This window comes from Stegodyphus dumicola, chromosome X2 (genome assembly GCF_044657685.1).
Source record: "Stegodyphus dumicola isolate Sdum_Otavi_A_Nest chromosome X2, ASM4465768v1".
Lineage (NCBI taxonomy): Eukaryota > Metazoa > Arthropoda > Arachnida > Araneae > Eresidae > Stegodyphus > Stegodyphus dumicola.
In genome coordinates, this window is record NC_140781.1 from 56,002,629 (window position 1) to 56,019,322 (window position 16,694).

Sequence of the window (16,694 nt, forward strand, 5' to 3'; positions counted from 1 at the left end):
ACAAATATTGTTATGGAGTTCTTGCATTCCACTGAATTTTCATCTTATTCAATAACTGCTTAAAAATTTTTTGAATCTTTTCAGCCATCGGTTAAAGATGGCTTAATGAAAAAAAAATCGTTATATAAGACAATATCTTAATTTATGGTTAGTACTGTTCACAAACCATTATCTTTCACTTTGTTCATCCTCTGCTTTTAAATATTAAAACAGATATTTTTTTTACCATCTTGTATGTTCTTTCCAACTTTTGGAAGTCACTTTTGATGTATTTACTAAAACATGTTTGGCCTTTCTGGTTTAATTCTGAAATCTTGCAAAGAAGAATTAAAAAGTGTTGTCCATACAGATATGGTCTTATGGATAAGACATGATAAGAGAAAAAAAAAATATTCTAACTACAGCATGAAATCATAGGTTTTCACAACATAAATAGAACAATAAATGTAAAGCAAAGCTTTTCTTTATTGCATCATCACTCTGAATCATAAGGTGCATAGTAATGGTTATGGTTATTAAAATGTGGCAAAGCACACAAGGACTAATTGCCTAAGGGGAGCAAAGCATCCTAAGGGAAATGTGTTTTCATATTACACTTACGGACAAATACGAAAATCAAATATGCAGCCCACCCATTCACCTGAGTTTCAATCCTGGAAAAATTAATACCAATCAGCAGTATTAACCACTCAGACACTGATGGGGTATGTGCACAGTTAACATCTCATTAATCCAAATTAATAGAAACCATACACATCCAGATCATTCAAATAACATTGAATAAACTAAATACAACAAAAGATAGTAAAAGTCATACAAATTTCAAAAGACATAAAATTTCACGATCCGGACCATCCTAATAATGTTTTGCAAAATATGTATCTACTATATGCTCATCGAAACAAATTTACTGATAATAAAAATATATAGTTTGCAGAAAATTTCAGATTTTTACCAACTGCTTACTGAAATGACTGCTTTGAAGAAACTGATAATCTTTCTTTCTGGTTACATCAGAGTTCACTTCCTTCATTATTAAATTGTGCAAATGCTTTCAATATTCATAACATGCCCTTATATTTTTATTTGGACCTCCAAATAAAATGACAGTTTAAATGCTCCGTCACTTCACTCAATTTCAACTTAAGGACGAGTTCAAACTCAATTTACTGATTTGTCTCTGCTGGAAACCACAATTCTTGTAGTTTTCTTTGCTTTTAAATTCCGTTATCATTACTGACTTCAGTCCTCTGCAGCACTTTTCACCTCAACTTTCAAAACATCATTGAGAAAATATTTTTCAAATGCAAATGACCCACTACACCCATGATCAATCCTTATGATTAAAATTTAGATGTACATATTCTTTTGGTGCATGTCTGGATTAGTAAAGTGTAAATACATAAGAGCTACCATATATTTCTGATTATATGACCATTCAAAAGCTCTGCATCACTAATTTAGATTAGGTTATTTGAACACAGTAAAACATACTAGGATTACTGACCCCCTGAAAAGTATTCACAATGCAACTTGCTATGCCGCCTAAATGCATTTATGTGGCAACACAGGTATGCATGCATCACAGCAGATGAGCATCAATTTTGACCTTCAAATTCAAGTCACATTAGGGTTTGTTTTTGTCGCACTGACTGCATTTTTTTTTTTCTCATAAGGGATGATTATGGGACTGTGGCGTTTGTCGGCTGACGAAAAAGAAAGCGTTGTAAGACTTTTTGGTAAAATTAACAGAAAGTAGTTGAATGATATAAATTAAAATAACTGATAGCTCTCCGTTAACACAAAAGATAAAGTTCCCCCTCTTCCTTGCCCTTATACCAAAAAAGAGGGAAAAGAAACATTATGGCATACTTTTACATGCATTTATAGTACATATGTCTGTTCTTTTAAGAAATGATTAGCCTTTTGGTTCATGAAAAGTTTAATAATTTTATGATCGTTTTTTAAATATTTATGATGATTTTAAAAATATTTTTTAAGGTTAAAAGTCTCAAAGTGTGTATGCAACATTAGTCATACATACAAATTTAGTTGCCCCAGTTAGTAAGATGGTCAGCATAAGCAGACAACATACTGTCTGACAGATCAATTCATATGCTGTGGGTCTAGATTCAAATTCTAGGTAAGACATGGATGTTGGTGACATGTTGGTGACTTGACTATATTGTTGGTTTGGATGTTGGTGACTATACGTTAACTCTGAAAAACTTAAAATCTGTCAAGTTGGAAGTCTAAGAAGTTGATGGAAGGGAAAAGAGGACAGATTCCATCTCTTGAAGGACACTGTCAAAGCACAGATGCAGCTTTGACAGTTAATCCTTTGACATCCTTTGACAGTTAATCCTTTGACATGAAGTTGATATTTTGATCGATCAAAATATCAACTTCAGGCATACATGAAAAACTAAAACAAAATACCAAATTACTCCCAAGAGAGGGGAAAGAATATTGCATTCCTCAATTTTAAAAGACTAGTACAATATATTCTATATTAATATACAGGGTGATTCAGAATTCATCATCAGTATTTGGTGGGGAGGTAGGGAATAGGAAATGAAGGAGATTTCACATAGGAAAGCATGGGTGCAAACAAAAGCATGGGTGCAAATGAACGCATGGTGGCATAGAGGACACTGTGTGTACACAACTCCCATAATGTAAGCACAGCTGTTTGACATGTGCAGTCAGTCGTCATTTGACTAGGTGACTTTACAGAAGTAACATGAACCAGTATACGTGGAATGAGCTTGCAGAAATGCATGTAGTCACGTATCTGTCGAACAACTGTGTGAAACAGGATCGTTTGCTGCTATTAATGTTAATTGAAGGAGGCGTCGATCGGCACGGACAAAAGCAGTAGAGGAAGCTGTCTTACAGGAAATCGATCCCTGGCAATAGTGCTATAGACCTTGTAGCACGCATATCGGTTGCTGCTGCAAACATCCGAGAAATGCCAGGCATATTCCAGGAGGTCCATGCAACGCCGTTGTGAGTCATGCATTCTAGCATATGGTTGGCAGTTCGAGCACCTCTTGTAAGTGTCAAACCGATGCAAAGGAATGTTACATGTAAGATAATAAATGGTTTTTTTCCCTTACCACTTCCTTCTTATGTATTCTTTCCATCATTGAACTGGGGCATTTTGCCCTACTACATGGCATATGCACCCATGCATTCCGAAATCTCCTTCTTTTAATATTCCCTACCTCCCCACCAAATATTGAGGATGAATACTGAATCACACTGTATATACAAAATATATTACAATATATATTATATACAATATACATTAAATATATATATATGTAATAATAAAATTCCATAGTCAAGAATACACTTAAAATTCTAACTGTATGTTAATTTTTTAATGGCGACGGTCTCTTATTTCGAAAGTACGTGGAATTAAATCCACAGCCCCGTAGTCAAGTTGTTTTTCCTGCCTTTTCTACACGTACAGTTATAGAATGTTCTGGAAGTATTTAAAGCGAACTGGAATGGCTGACGAGGCTGACATCATTTCTTGGAAGCACCGCCTTTCCAGAGGCTATAAAAGGACTCGCAAAAGAATACCGGGGTCTTTTTCTTTAATGTAACGATACAGTAAACTTCATACCAAAAAGTTATTAGTAATTCTTCTTTACTCCGGAGATCAGATTTTTGTAATTGCTATTTCTCCTGAATAATAATAAATGGATCCTGTTTTTTAAACTTATCGTCTGATAATTTAAGCTACAACTATATTTATGATTCTTCACCAATCTATTTATTCCGGACAAAAGCTGGTACATCACATATATATATACAAAGTTATCATACAGTCTACATTATGAAAGAATTTTGATTTTTTAAAGCTGAAAACAATTTATATTTTAAAGCACACTGAAGAAATTAATTTTCCATTAAGAAAAAAGAAAGATAAAATTCATAAGAACCTTTCTTACATACCACTTCTCATTTTTCCAGCATGCATTCCAGGAACAGAAGAATTTCGTTGCAGACACGCATTTCTATTCTGAGATGGATACATCAAAATAAGAGAAGCAGCACACTGTCCTTCATATGCAGACGCAAGCCATAACCAATCCTGACCAGATTTCAGGTTTTCAACTGAAGTAGCATAAAGTGATAATGCTTCCAATGGCAACCCTGCCTGCAGTGCTAAATCTCCAATGTGTTTCTTCATTCTACCTAAGCAACGTTTTTTGTAAACCCTAAAAAGCACATTTTTTATGAAAATGCTTAGCAGATATTTAAGGAGTGAGGCAAAGTAATTTTTGAAAATGCATATAAGAAAAATTTAATGTGGTTGATACAAAAACATTACATTATATAAGCATAATTTACTACATCTCTCTTAAGCTACTTTTATAAAGCTACTGGTTTCTATACAGGATGAGATCTGAAAGTACCTTGCTGTAAAAATCTGAGAGAAAATGGATAAATATTAAAATATGAAGAGAATACTCAATTTCCAGAAACTGTGTTACCTGCATAATAATGTCTCAAAGCATTTTAATTTTATAATTATTCACTGTTAGTTTATACAAATTCACATATTCTATAATTTTCTAATAACAATATGAATGTATAGTACAAAGAGTGAAAACATGTAATATATTTAATACTTATTATTTTAACTGTTCCCTTCAGCATAGTTAAAACTACATTTTCAGGTTCTTAAAAATGCAAACCATAAATATGTATGAAATATGCATATTAAACTCTGAAAGAAACTCTTTCTTGAAAGTGTAATAATTTATAATTCTTCTATCAATGATAACTTTTGAAGTATGAAATTAATCCTAAACCTCAAATTCTGCTATCATGTAATTTCCTATTAGATAGTACCGAAGTAACAGAGACCATGACTGATCATACAAACCTGACTTAAAAGTATCCAGAGATCCTCACCACAGAATTGATTGGAATAGTGATATAGATGTGCAAGTTCAGATAAAACATTCCTACTTCAAGAAGGATTACAAGATGCCATAGTTGAGACAAATCCGTTCACAAAATTTAAGAACTCTTATTCATGTCCCATTCAACTCCACAGGACATACCATTAAGAAATGAAAATATATTAATACAAATACCATTTGCAGAAAAAGATGGAAAAGTGTTTACAAAGAGTTGCAAAAACTAAAATACTGGTAAAAACAACACAAATGTACAAAATTCAAAGTTCAGTTAACCTACATATAATGACTATTCACCAAGAGCACTAAATGTTACGATTTTATGACTATGACTAAGCAGCCATATGTACATACAATATTAGGACAATAAATACCAACATTACATCTAATGGTATTAAGAGCATCACACAGGGAACATAAAACAACAATGACCTGTCCTTTGAAGCAAAAGTCACACTACACAATCTGGCAATTCAACTGACATCTGTGGATGTGGAGAATGCTTGCCTAATGAGTAGTAGTACTGACCTCGGAACATTTTGCCACAAATAAAAGTTCAGATGAGGAGGCATTGTAATATGAGATTGTTTCTCCTAGACCTTGGCCTTTTGGTTCATGTGACTGGCATGCTGAACATACTCATATCTTAACATTCTGGACAACTTTGTGCTGCTCAAACATGGCAATGTGTTTGGCGGTGGTTTGTTTCTAATTTAGCTTAACCAGGCATGCTGTATCTATTTTAGCTAAATCAGGCCATAAATAAGATTTATTTTTTAAGGTTCAATGTGCACCTGTTTTGAGAATAATCAAGTTATAACTTTTACACAAAAAATATAAGATTTGCAGTTTTAGCTAAAAAAAAAAAATTCATTCATGAATAGTTTAGGAAAGTACTGTATGAAATTAAAATTTACTGTTAAAACTATGCATTACTGCATTAAAATTGCAAGCATGGTGTGGTATGGTTAAGATTAGGAATAAAATGAATCATGTAATTACAACTTGGGGGGGGAAACATTTTTTTTCCCACATGGGGAAAACAGGAATAGAGTTTTACTTCCACAAATGCACGCATATATCTTATAGTTGGCTTAATGTGTAATATACATATATAACATTATATGGGTATATGCACATAAAATATTAAAATTAATCATTATTGTATAATTTAATATAGTGCAAGATACTGAAAATGTTTTCTAAAAATATATGTTGATACCAAGTAAATGAAAAGGTTCATAGAAATCCATATGGAGAAAGTTCCGAAGTTTGAAAGTTGAAGTGCATCGGAAAAAGCATATTTTTCTTGGTCTATTGAAGTTTCATTTTTTATTTTTCTGCTTTCCTGTTTGCTGATGATTACTTTTACTCTTTTCCTTTCCAGGAAAATGGATCAAAATGACTTACGTTAAGTCATCAAATTCTTTGTGCAGAAAGCCTACAGTGTCTCACAGATCAAAAGTGAACTTGATGGTGTGAGGGACAAAGACTGTCTTAACTTCATGACTGGAAAGTGGATCAGCATTTTCAAATAGAAGGAAACTAACCAAAGGTGCACCCTGGACAGGGCAGACTTTGTTCAGAACAACCGATTAGCTCACCACCCATGAAATCATAGCTGCTGATGAGTGCAATACTGTTACTGACTAATAAAGTTTTGAAGGAGGTATAGTAGCCATGTTGGAGACTTCAGAAAGTACAATATCCAACATCTCTTTAGAGAATCCTTTGCACAAGAAAGGTCTGTATCTGTTGAATACTGAAAACTATAGCAATGATTCAATGCCCTAATTGAATGATGTTGTGCATTTTTGGCCACTTACAAAGCACTGCTCTCAATTGTCTGTTTGTTAATGATGGTTCATGAATCATGGATTTATCATTACGGCCTGTAATCCAAGGCTTGGAATAAACCTGATGAAAGGCCACCTACTTGATCCTGACATCAGACGTCTACCAGCACGGTACTGATGACCTGCTTCTGTGTAAGGAGAGGGTAACCAAAAATGACTACCTGCCCAAAGGACAGACTTTGAATGGTGCTTACTTGGCTGAACTGACTGGCCAGCTGTACCAATCTTTGAAAATATGCAGTGGCAAACTGACAGGGGTGTGTGTCTGCAGCACGACAATCCACTTCAAACTCCTCAATCACTCATCCTCTTTAACAGATCTGACTCCCATGGATTAGCTATCACATGTTTCTGAGCTTGAATAAGCATATTTGAGGTTAAACTTTGGGTTGGGTGAAGAAGTGATTGCTTGCATTCAAACATTCATTGATAACAAAGATCAGCCATATTTTACTGCTGGTATTGATGCTTTTCCAGTATATTGACAATGCATGCTTGGTAAGCAATGAAAGAACACTGAATATATGTTTTTAGATTCCTAACAGTTGTTTGCTTTATATGGAGTTCTATAAACTGTTTGGATAACCTAATATATTAAAAGATACTATTTATGAATAATTAGCTTATGATTTAGCTCTTGAAATATAACATACATACCAAACTAAAACTACAAAAACAACAACCAGTAAATTTTACATTGACTTAAAACACGCTAAAAGAACTAAAAAAATAATAAATTCACCCTACAAAATGGTATGAAAAACATTTGTAAATTTTAAACTGCAGTCCCTTTCCATTAATCTACTTCAGAAATTGCCTCAGAATATTGTATTTGCAGAACATATCAACATGCACAAAGAATTTTTAGCAAAATCACAGAGTAGTAAAAAATTAATCCATATTTCCCCATGTTTCTGACAACACAATGGAAAATTCTACATTAAAATAACAGAGTATCTTCAGGCAACTGAATGAAAATAAGTTATTGCAAGAACTTTATGAATAATATAATTACGGTAACTTTGTTTACAAACACAAAGACACAAATTTGTATCTTTCAGCAAAAGACTATGGTTCCAATTTTTTTTTTTTTTTCCCAGTAATTTCACCTTTCACCAAAAAATACCATTTTATGATTTTTTATAAAGGATTATAATTTTAAAACATTAGGATTCCAGAAGATATAAGTATAAAAACAATTAAGAAATATATAAAACTACAGTAGTAGAATAGTATATCTTTTACGCAGATGAAAAATATGTATAAAGTTTTACTTCTTTAAATGCACCCATGGATCATATAGCTGGCTTAATGTTTAACATATCAGATATACATACTCAAATTTAATTTCAATTTATAATTTGTCAAATTTAAATTCAACTATTAATTTTATAAAGGATTTGTCAAAAAATATAAATTTTAAGGAAGATTTAAAAGAAGAAAACTTTTTAATTAAGACTAATATAATATGATCATATTAGCGAATATAATGCATCTCTAAAAAAACTGGATTTTTAAAACAAAAGTAATTTTTAAAAACTGAAAATGAATTTTTAGAATACTTTCTTATGCATACTATAAACACATTTCAGAACATTCCTGGATTACTTTTGCATACCTAGTATCTGTATCAATTCCAACAAAGTTTTTCTTCTCAAAAGGGGCAGTTAGAAGTGGTATTTTATCTTGCTTCTCAAATGACCGATCTAAACGCTTAGATTCTAGGACCCAAAAAAGGGAATGAATAAACTCATTGATGTCCTGTTCCAACTGATCACAGTTGTCAGTACCTGGATAAATTACACAGTGCGTACTCATAGAATTTACAGTGGAGGGAATTAGAAACTTTTTTGAACTGGAAGGTGAATTGTTGCTATCGATAGTAGGACTCAGTGAAGAACTGCTAGAACTACATATACTATTTACACTAAATTCTCTTTTTGATTCACTAATATTTATACTAGTAAAATCCAAGCTTTCTGAAATATTTCCATTTGGCAAAGAATTTAAATCTTGAATACAGTTTAAAAATGGCAAAGAATCTTTAGTGCCATTAAGCTGAATAATTTCATGATCACATGAGTTAATATGATTAAATATTCCACTGTCACTTTCATTCCTCTTGTGGCTTTTCGGTATAGGTTCAACACTCCCTTTAAACACATCATGTTGCCCATTTTCTAACACAGGTGACTGCACAAATTCTGGCAGAACAGGCTTTTCTTCTAGAGTGAAATTAGAGGATTCACTGATTTCGGACGGTGAAGCACTATCTGTACCAAAAACAAGGCAACGAGAATCAAATACTGAATTAGAATATTTTTCTTGTAGCGCGTTATGTTCTTCGCATAGTTCTTCAACACTGTCAAGACTGCATTTTCCTAAAAAAGTTAATATAATACAGTTACTCAGAAAGTAAGGCAAGACACTTCAAAATAATAAATGTTGATTAAGAACATGTGTTAATTTGGCAATGTAAGAACATTTTGAACTAAAACCTGCTTTCAACATTTAAATTAATGCAAATAATAAAAGTAATCAATAAATATATAACTATACACATACTGGCTACACTTAGTTCACATGAAAGAATACTAAATATTAAGCATTATTTACTTTTAAAAATAAATTTATTTTGAAAAAAATATTAAAATTTGGATAAACCTTAGCTTTAAAATTGTTTTAATAGGGCTCTTACGAATAAGTAATATTAAAGTAATCACATAACAGTACAGCAATAATTTTAAAGCATTTTCAATATACTTTTATTCCACCAAAAATAAATGATTCTCAATGACAACACAAAAATATGATGCTAGGGCATTCAAATATGATCAGGAACAATGAAATGACTGAAAAGTGGAATGGTTTTGCAATTGAAAAGCATGACTCTATTTGAAGTAATCATTTGCACTGCAATATATCTTTCCCAATGGGAAGCTACTTTATCCCTTTTCAGGGAAGGTATTTCATTCTATGATAACCATTCTTGAATTATTATGATGACAATGGGAAACCTGAATCTGAACTATCAGCACATGCAACATACCCATATGTGCCATGTTTTCCATCAATTTTGCAAAGAACGGTCAAAATGTACAAACTTGAAATTACTTTCCCCAACTTAAAACTTAACAATAATACTCTATTCCACAGCCTCAGACTCTTAAACCTTTGCTGCATCACGTCCACTCTAGTAGACAAAAGTTTAAATTTGTTTGTTCTTCTATAAATGCCTTAACAGATTCCATTCCTGTGTTTATTCATTCTATATTATTAGAACTTTCAGCTGTCGATCATAGATGGCTGTATAGCATCACTAAGTAAAGCACTGCTATTTGGAAAATGGCTGCTACTTCTGTTTTTAATTCAGTACAATTTCTCATAGTAAACATTATATAATATTGCTTACATTTTCTTATACTGCCGTTTTTTATTCAGAATTAATAATTTTAGACATTTTATTTTAAATGTCAGTTTAGAAAATTGTGGAGTGGGTAGATAAAGATCTACCGAAAAGAGTGAATTGAAACCCAAATGTACTGCTTATCAAACCAAAACACCACTGGAAATGTTTATGTTTGATAAAGAATTTCTAGAACATTTAACATTTGATTCCAATAGGTAGAGGTTACAAAATCGTAGCAAAATGAATTCAATCACAATCAACGAAATGAAGGTATTTTGGGAAATCTGTATGTACATGTCAGTTGTAGATTTACCATTTAGAAGATGGCAATGATCACTGCAAACAAGGCAGGAAATGATTTCAAGTGCAATGACCGTAAATTGTTGGGAAGAGATTTGTATGCATGTATGTATATGCATGCTGTCCACTGTAGTGAACAAATTATAGCAATTATTTAAAATGAAATCTGAATAAAAATAATTTTTTGATTATTACTAAGGTTATTTTAACCCCTTCGCGCCGGGTAGCGCAAACGCGCGCTTATCGCGGAGGCCAGCAGTGTCTTATGTGAGCGTCTGTCGAGGGCCGGGGTTTTTTTTGCTATTACACCTAAATCCATGAAATTTCCGAAGTATCAACGCATTGTTTAATAATGCTCTATAGAGTATTTAAACAGCTTATGCTTTATAGATATTTTTATATATACTTATTTCTTGTTTAAATGTTACCTTATTTCTTGTTTAAATGCATATTTTACACATTTTATTTTCATTACTCACCATTTTATGACTTTTAACATCATACATCTGAAAACTAAATATATTACTTAAAATTCTCTTTTCGTATGAAAAATTTGAAAACAGAGATCTACACAAAGTCCTACGTTCCATTCCTTGCACTCGTAATAACTCATTTGCTGTTTTGGAGGATTTTTCCGGGAATGTGAACAAACGAAGCATCGTCGTCTCATATTCTTATAAGTCTCTTCTGAACAAAGTTTTGGAAAATGTCTTTCACTTAATCTGAGTGGATTTAATGATTCTGCTGATCTTAGTGTGATATTAACATTGGTGCTTTTAGAGGAATACCGATAAATAATTTGATTAACTAAATTAAGCCGATAATTCAGGAGAGGAAGATTTTTATAGAAAAACAGAAAGAATTCACGTCTAACAAGATCTAATTATTTTCTAAAAATTGAACTGCAAACCGAAATAACCAATGATTTAGCGAAAATAAAACTTCTCTACTTACAATAAACAACTACCACGTGCGAATTTAAAAGAGACGTCATAAATCACGCCATTCGGAAACATTTATTTCCCCATTTGTTTATATAATCAAAAACACGTGTATGTGAGTCATGCTTCTCTCATTTCGAGTAGAAGGTCTAATGTACATGTATCTGAAACCATATGGACATACAGTGCCATCTTGTGGCAGAAATTATAGTTTTTAAAACGTTCCAGGACACTGGCACAAATACGTGACAGTCAGGGCTGAATGGGAAAACGCTCTGCCACGCCTGCGTGTGGGTTGGGAAGTGAGTGTGTTCGTTGCTGACATGTAGACGTGACAGTCAGCACAAAGGGGTTAAGTAGAAAAAATACAAATATTTCCGTTTAACTTCTCTAGATTATTTGTATGCAACAAAGGGTTAAAGTTTACAAGTTCTTACAGGAGCAACATCTGATTAACAAGATCATTACTACTGTGCTGTAGAATAACATATGACAGTTGTAAAATTCAAGTAACTTATTGTGCTGCAGAAATCACTAAGTCAAAAAACTTACAAAGGTGAAACTATACTACATGTCGTGCTATTTTCTGTCTCGGCCATGCATTCGCATCATCATCATCTAGTATTATTTTAGGTTTTGTGCATTTTTTAATATGATTAAATAGATAGGGGGTCTGCCTAGAAACCTGGGAATATTATATATAGTATACATATATATATATATATATATTTAAACAAATTTAAATTTTAACAAACATGTATATATGTAAAAAAGGAAATTTAAAGTTAAAATTAAAAAAGCAAATTTAAAGTTAAAAAATTTTTAAAAAGTGCAAACATATAAGAGATTTAATTTTCGAACTAATCAACAATATCATTTAAATTCAGATAGCATAAGCAAAATCAAGTGCAAAACCAAACCATGAAAATAAATTTACCAATTTAGCAAATTAAAATTAATCTAAAAAATATTTTAAAAATGCATAAGTGAATGACTGTTGAGCAGGCAGGAGACAGACTTATCAAGTGGAAGTTGCCTCCAAACCTAACTCTCCAATCATTCAATTAGTGTTTCGTCATTCATGCAGGCAAGGGCAAAAGTCAAAACCAAAGATAAAGAGTGAAGAATGTCCAAAAAGAAATACCAATAAAGTGGTACCTTTAGAAATTAGCAATTAAAAATTAAAGTTCTAAAAGGAAAATACCAATGAAGTTTTCTGAGAAATAAGCCAATGAAAAGTCAAGTATTAAATTAAACTTTTTTTAAAAATTAATTTTTCAGAAAAATTAATTTAGAAACCCTTGTCTACAGAAACCTCCCCGACATGAATATGCATATCCATAAAAAGAAACTAAAAAGGAACTAGACATAATTTATATAAACCAATAAGAAACAAAAAGAACTAATTCATAATTTTTAAAAAAACAAATATATACTTAAAAATATAAATTCATATCTATAAAATACTTAAATACTACATAAAAAATATATTTAAAAAATACTTAAAGCAAGTAAATAGTAAGTTTTAATTATAACTAACCTACTATATTAGTGTTGGGGGTCTGCAAAAGTATCATCAAAGTGATATAAGTGTGTTCTTCAAATTATATAGATGGCACTTATGTAAGTAAACTTGAGTGCCAAGCAAGCTGCTATCTTTGTTATATTAAAATTTTTTTGAAAACTTTAATATTAAAATATTTAAATATAAATCTAGAAAAAATTAAATATCCTAAAAGTATGTAATTCAAGTTTTAATTTTAACTGATCAACTATTTGTGGTAGGGAGTTAAGTAGCTGAGCCAATCAAGAGATGCATGTTTGCTTTGCAAATATCATAAAAAGAGTACTAATTGAAGTAAAGTACAGTTAAGTGGTTATTGTGAATTTATAAATGTAAACTGTTTGTAATGTGAAAATATATATATATACATTACAAATGCTCCTTTGCTTCATTCTGACCTATAAAAAATTCTCAAGTATGCTCTATTTTCATGATGTGGGAGAAAATAACATTAGGACCATCTCATTTCATTTACTCTTTGGTAAGAGATGAGCTAACCATTAATAACTGCACCATAGCCAGTATTTCTCTCCTACACAACGCTTATGCTTTAATGATATACTTAAATACACTCAATAAAAAAGCAGGAAACAATTACCTATAGATATGAGCCCCAGAACCTTTCGATATGTTTGGAAGTCTCCCCAGTCATTATCTTCTGGAGAATAGCTGGTTTTGTATCGCAACCAAATACAACGTGTGCCACCAGACTCATTTATTTTCAAATACTGAAGGCGGCAAATCCTCTCATAAATTTTATTGAAAGATTTCTGGCTAATTTGATTACCTAGAATAAAATTACACAGTTATTAGATAACAGTTATACATTTTATATATGTCTAAATAATAATAAAGAAAAAAGCCTTTTTGTATAGATAACTGAGAAAGCTTGATTTCTTATCAGAAAAGTTAAAGAAGAAAACACTGTATTAACTTAATATTACCTTCACTCGTACAATAAATCATGAAAGAGAAAATATTTTTATGTAAAAACTATACATATAAATACTATGTAAAAAAAAATTAAGAACATATTATCAAATGTTGTTTAAGATATGCCATTTATGCTTAGCTATGTAGTATGACTAATAATTCATCACACTATATACCTCTCAATGAAAAGCTCTTTCATGGTAGTAACTGCAATACCAAAATATAAAATTGGTTTTCAATGTACACTTTGCATTATTCCCCCGTACAATATCATTCAATACTTCAAAATATTTAATGTCACTTCTTGAAAATACTTAATGTCAGCTACAATTCATCACTTCACAATTTTTAATGTCAGCTCTTTAAAATGATGAGATTACCTGTGCAGTTGAGTGGCTACAGCCATGGAATACAGAATCACAGTTATTGCCGAATTCCTGCAGAAATAAATGGCTGTTCTTGCATTTACCTCATACATAGAACAAATATACTCTAAGAACAGTCCCCAAAACAGCATTCCATCCTTGAACAATGCACACTTGTTAATTAAACTTTCAATCAGTGAATGCAATGTCTACAAATACTCACATACATGACACTTTAATGTTCATAAATTTAAATACTTAATAAGTTCCAGATATTTTTTAAGAAAATATGTGACAATAATTCATTTATAAATAAAAGGCATACATATGATTGCTTTCTTTGAACGATCATGAAAATATTTTGTATACAAATGGGTTATGAAATATATATATATATAATTTTTACGAAATTTTCAAAGAAGTTTTGTTTCTTACCAAAACATACAACAGTCATAAGTCAAAAACAGAATACCACTGCTTACCATTATAATTTTAAAGGCATCTTCAAGAAAAATTCTCCAGACATTCTTTATACATACTTCCAATTATCCACACATACATTTTAATAGCATATCTAATTTTCCTAAGCATAAGCAGTTTTAACCAAACAGCATTAATATTCCATATGGCAGTAAAGACCAAAGTTGTTGCAGACTTTTCAACTACATCAGCAACAGATATGGATATGATTCGGTTAACAGAGACAACGTTAAAATACTGTATATTCAACTGATAATTAATTAATAAATCAGAAAGCAAAATATTTGGTAGCATAAAGTAATATTTAAATAATTTAGGTAAAAATAACTTGCCAAACAATTATTAAAAGTATTTAAATTTCAATTTGATTAAATTTTAAATATATTTTACCTATATAACAATTATCTTTACCCAATTAATACATTTTAATGCAGTATGACACAGAATCAACATATGAAGCTATTATATCAGATTTCATTCAATGGCACAGAAATTAAAATATTCAATTTTGATACCTGTTATAATTAATTTTTCCTTCACTTAAACACCAGTAAAAATATATAGAACTGTTTACTAATTTTTATCATACACATCTGCACTGGATGATATAATTACATTATCTGCAAAACAGCAATTAATTTGCAAAGGTAAACTGTGTTTATAGTAGGCCCAGTTACTTCATTATGAAATAAGGCAGGTAAAAGGTCAGCAATAAAACAAATCACTTATCATTGAAATCAAATGATTTCTTGTTCAGAGGCTAAGAATGTCTCAGCAGGAACAGATATAACTTGTACGCATATTATACCTTTAACCTGAACCAAGATTACTCTTACATCCAAATAAGCTAATCATATGTCAGTGGCATGCTATCAACGGGCTAGAGAGATTAGACTAACTTCCTAAAATTTTAGGTAATAACACTTTCAAATAAAGGTATTTAAAAGTATTATGCTGTCAACTATGAAATGATTGCCAAGCAGCAAGATTTAGAACCAATTACGTATAAGCATGACGTCACAGCATGTACTTTCATAAGATGTTCTATTCTCGATCTGTTCAACTCTGATTCTCGAGAAGCCACTTTTAGTTTTAATCTCTTACTTTTTCATAACTAAATTATCTCTTATTGCTGTATTTTTCCTTTGCTTTTGGGGAAAATAAAGGAGGGGGGAAGTTTGAAGGCTGTAGAATCAAATTTCAGATTGCACTCTGGTTTATTACAACTAGTCAACAGAATATTTATTGAACCGAAAAAAGAACATCTGGACATGACTGAAAAAACAGCAATAGATTGGAACACCTGCAGTATGTTTGTATTAACAACATTCTAAACACAGCTTCCGGTAAATTCGAAATAAATTTTAAGACACAAAAGCATTCAAAATAACATTATTTTACCTTGAGAGTGTGCACTACTTAAATACAATTGGATTTTCGTTCATATTGGATGCACTCATGCTGCTTTAGCTTTAGATGAGGAAGATCTAGCTATTTGTCATTCCACAAGCATAGCTAGTGCCACAGGCAATGCAACCTGTATGGGTGCACTTGGTAGCAAAATTTTTAGAATTTAGATGAACACCAAACAATAAAATTCAGGAATGGCAAAATTTTTAGAATTTGGGAAAGATACCAGGCAACATAATTTAGGATTCATAGAGATTGCACAGGTAGCAAAATGCCTATCACCAGCTCTGTCCATAAGCAATATCGTTTTTCAAAGAGGACATATTAAAACAGTTTTAACATGTTTAAACTAGTGATTTTTCCCTGATGTAAAAATACCATTAAGAAAAAACCTTCATTCAGGTAAATTCTGACTTGCAAACCCACAAGTACTAGATTTTTGCTTCAAAAGCCCTCGTGAAAATAGTAGTAACAGAATTGCACATCATGTGATATT

The 16,694-nt window shown here is 31.5% G+C and overlaps 1 protein-coding gene across 2 annotated transcripts in view; it reads right to left on the bottom strand.

The window, feature by feature from the left end:
- brun (trafficking protein particle complex subunit brun) overlaps positions 1-16,694 on the bottom strand; it is a 152,251-nt gene that overhangs the window by 120,851 nt on the left and 14,706 nt on the right. For both annotated transcript variants that reach the window (XM_085810134.1, XM_035351667.2), the window contains exons 3-5: positions 13,609-13,797; positions 8,415-9,177; positions 3,967-4,232 (exon numbers count right to left, since the gene is read on the bottom strand). In XM_085810134.1, the coding sequence (XP_085666260.1) occupies positions 3,967-4,232; positions 8,415-9,177; positions 13,609-13,797 (1,218 nt within the window). The remainder of the gene's footprint in view (positions 1-3,966; positions 4,233-8,414; positions 9,178-13,608; positions 13,798-16,694) is intronic.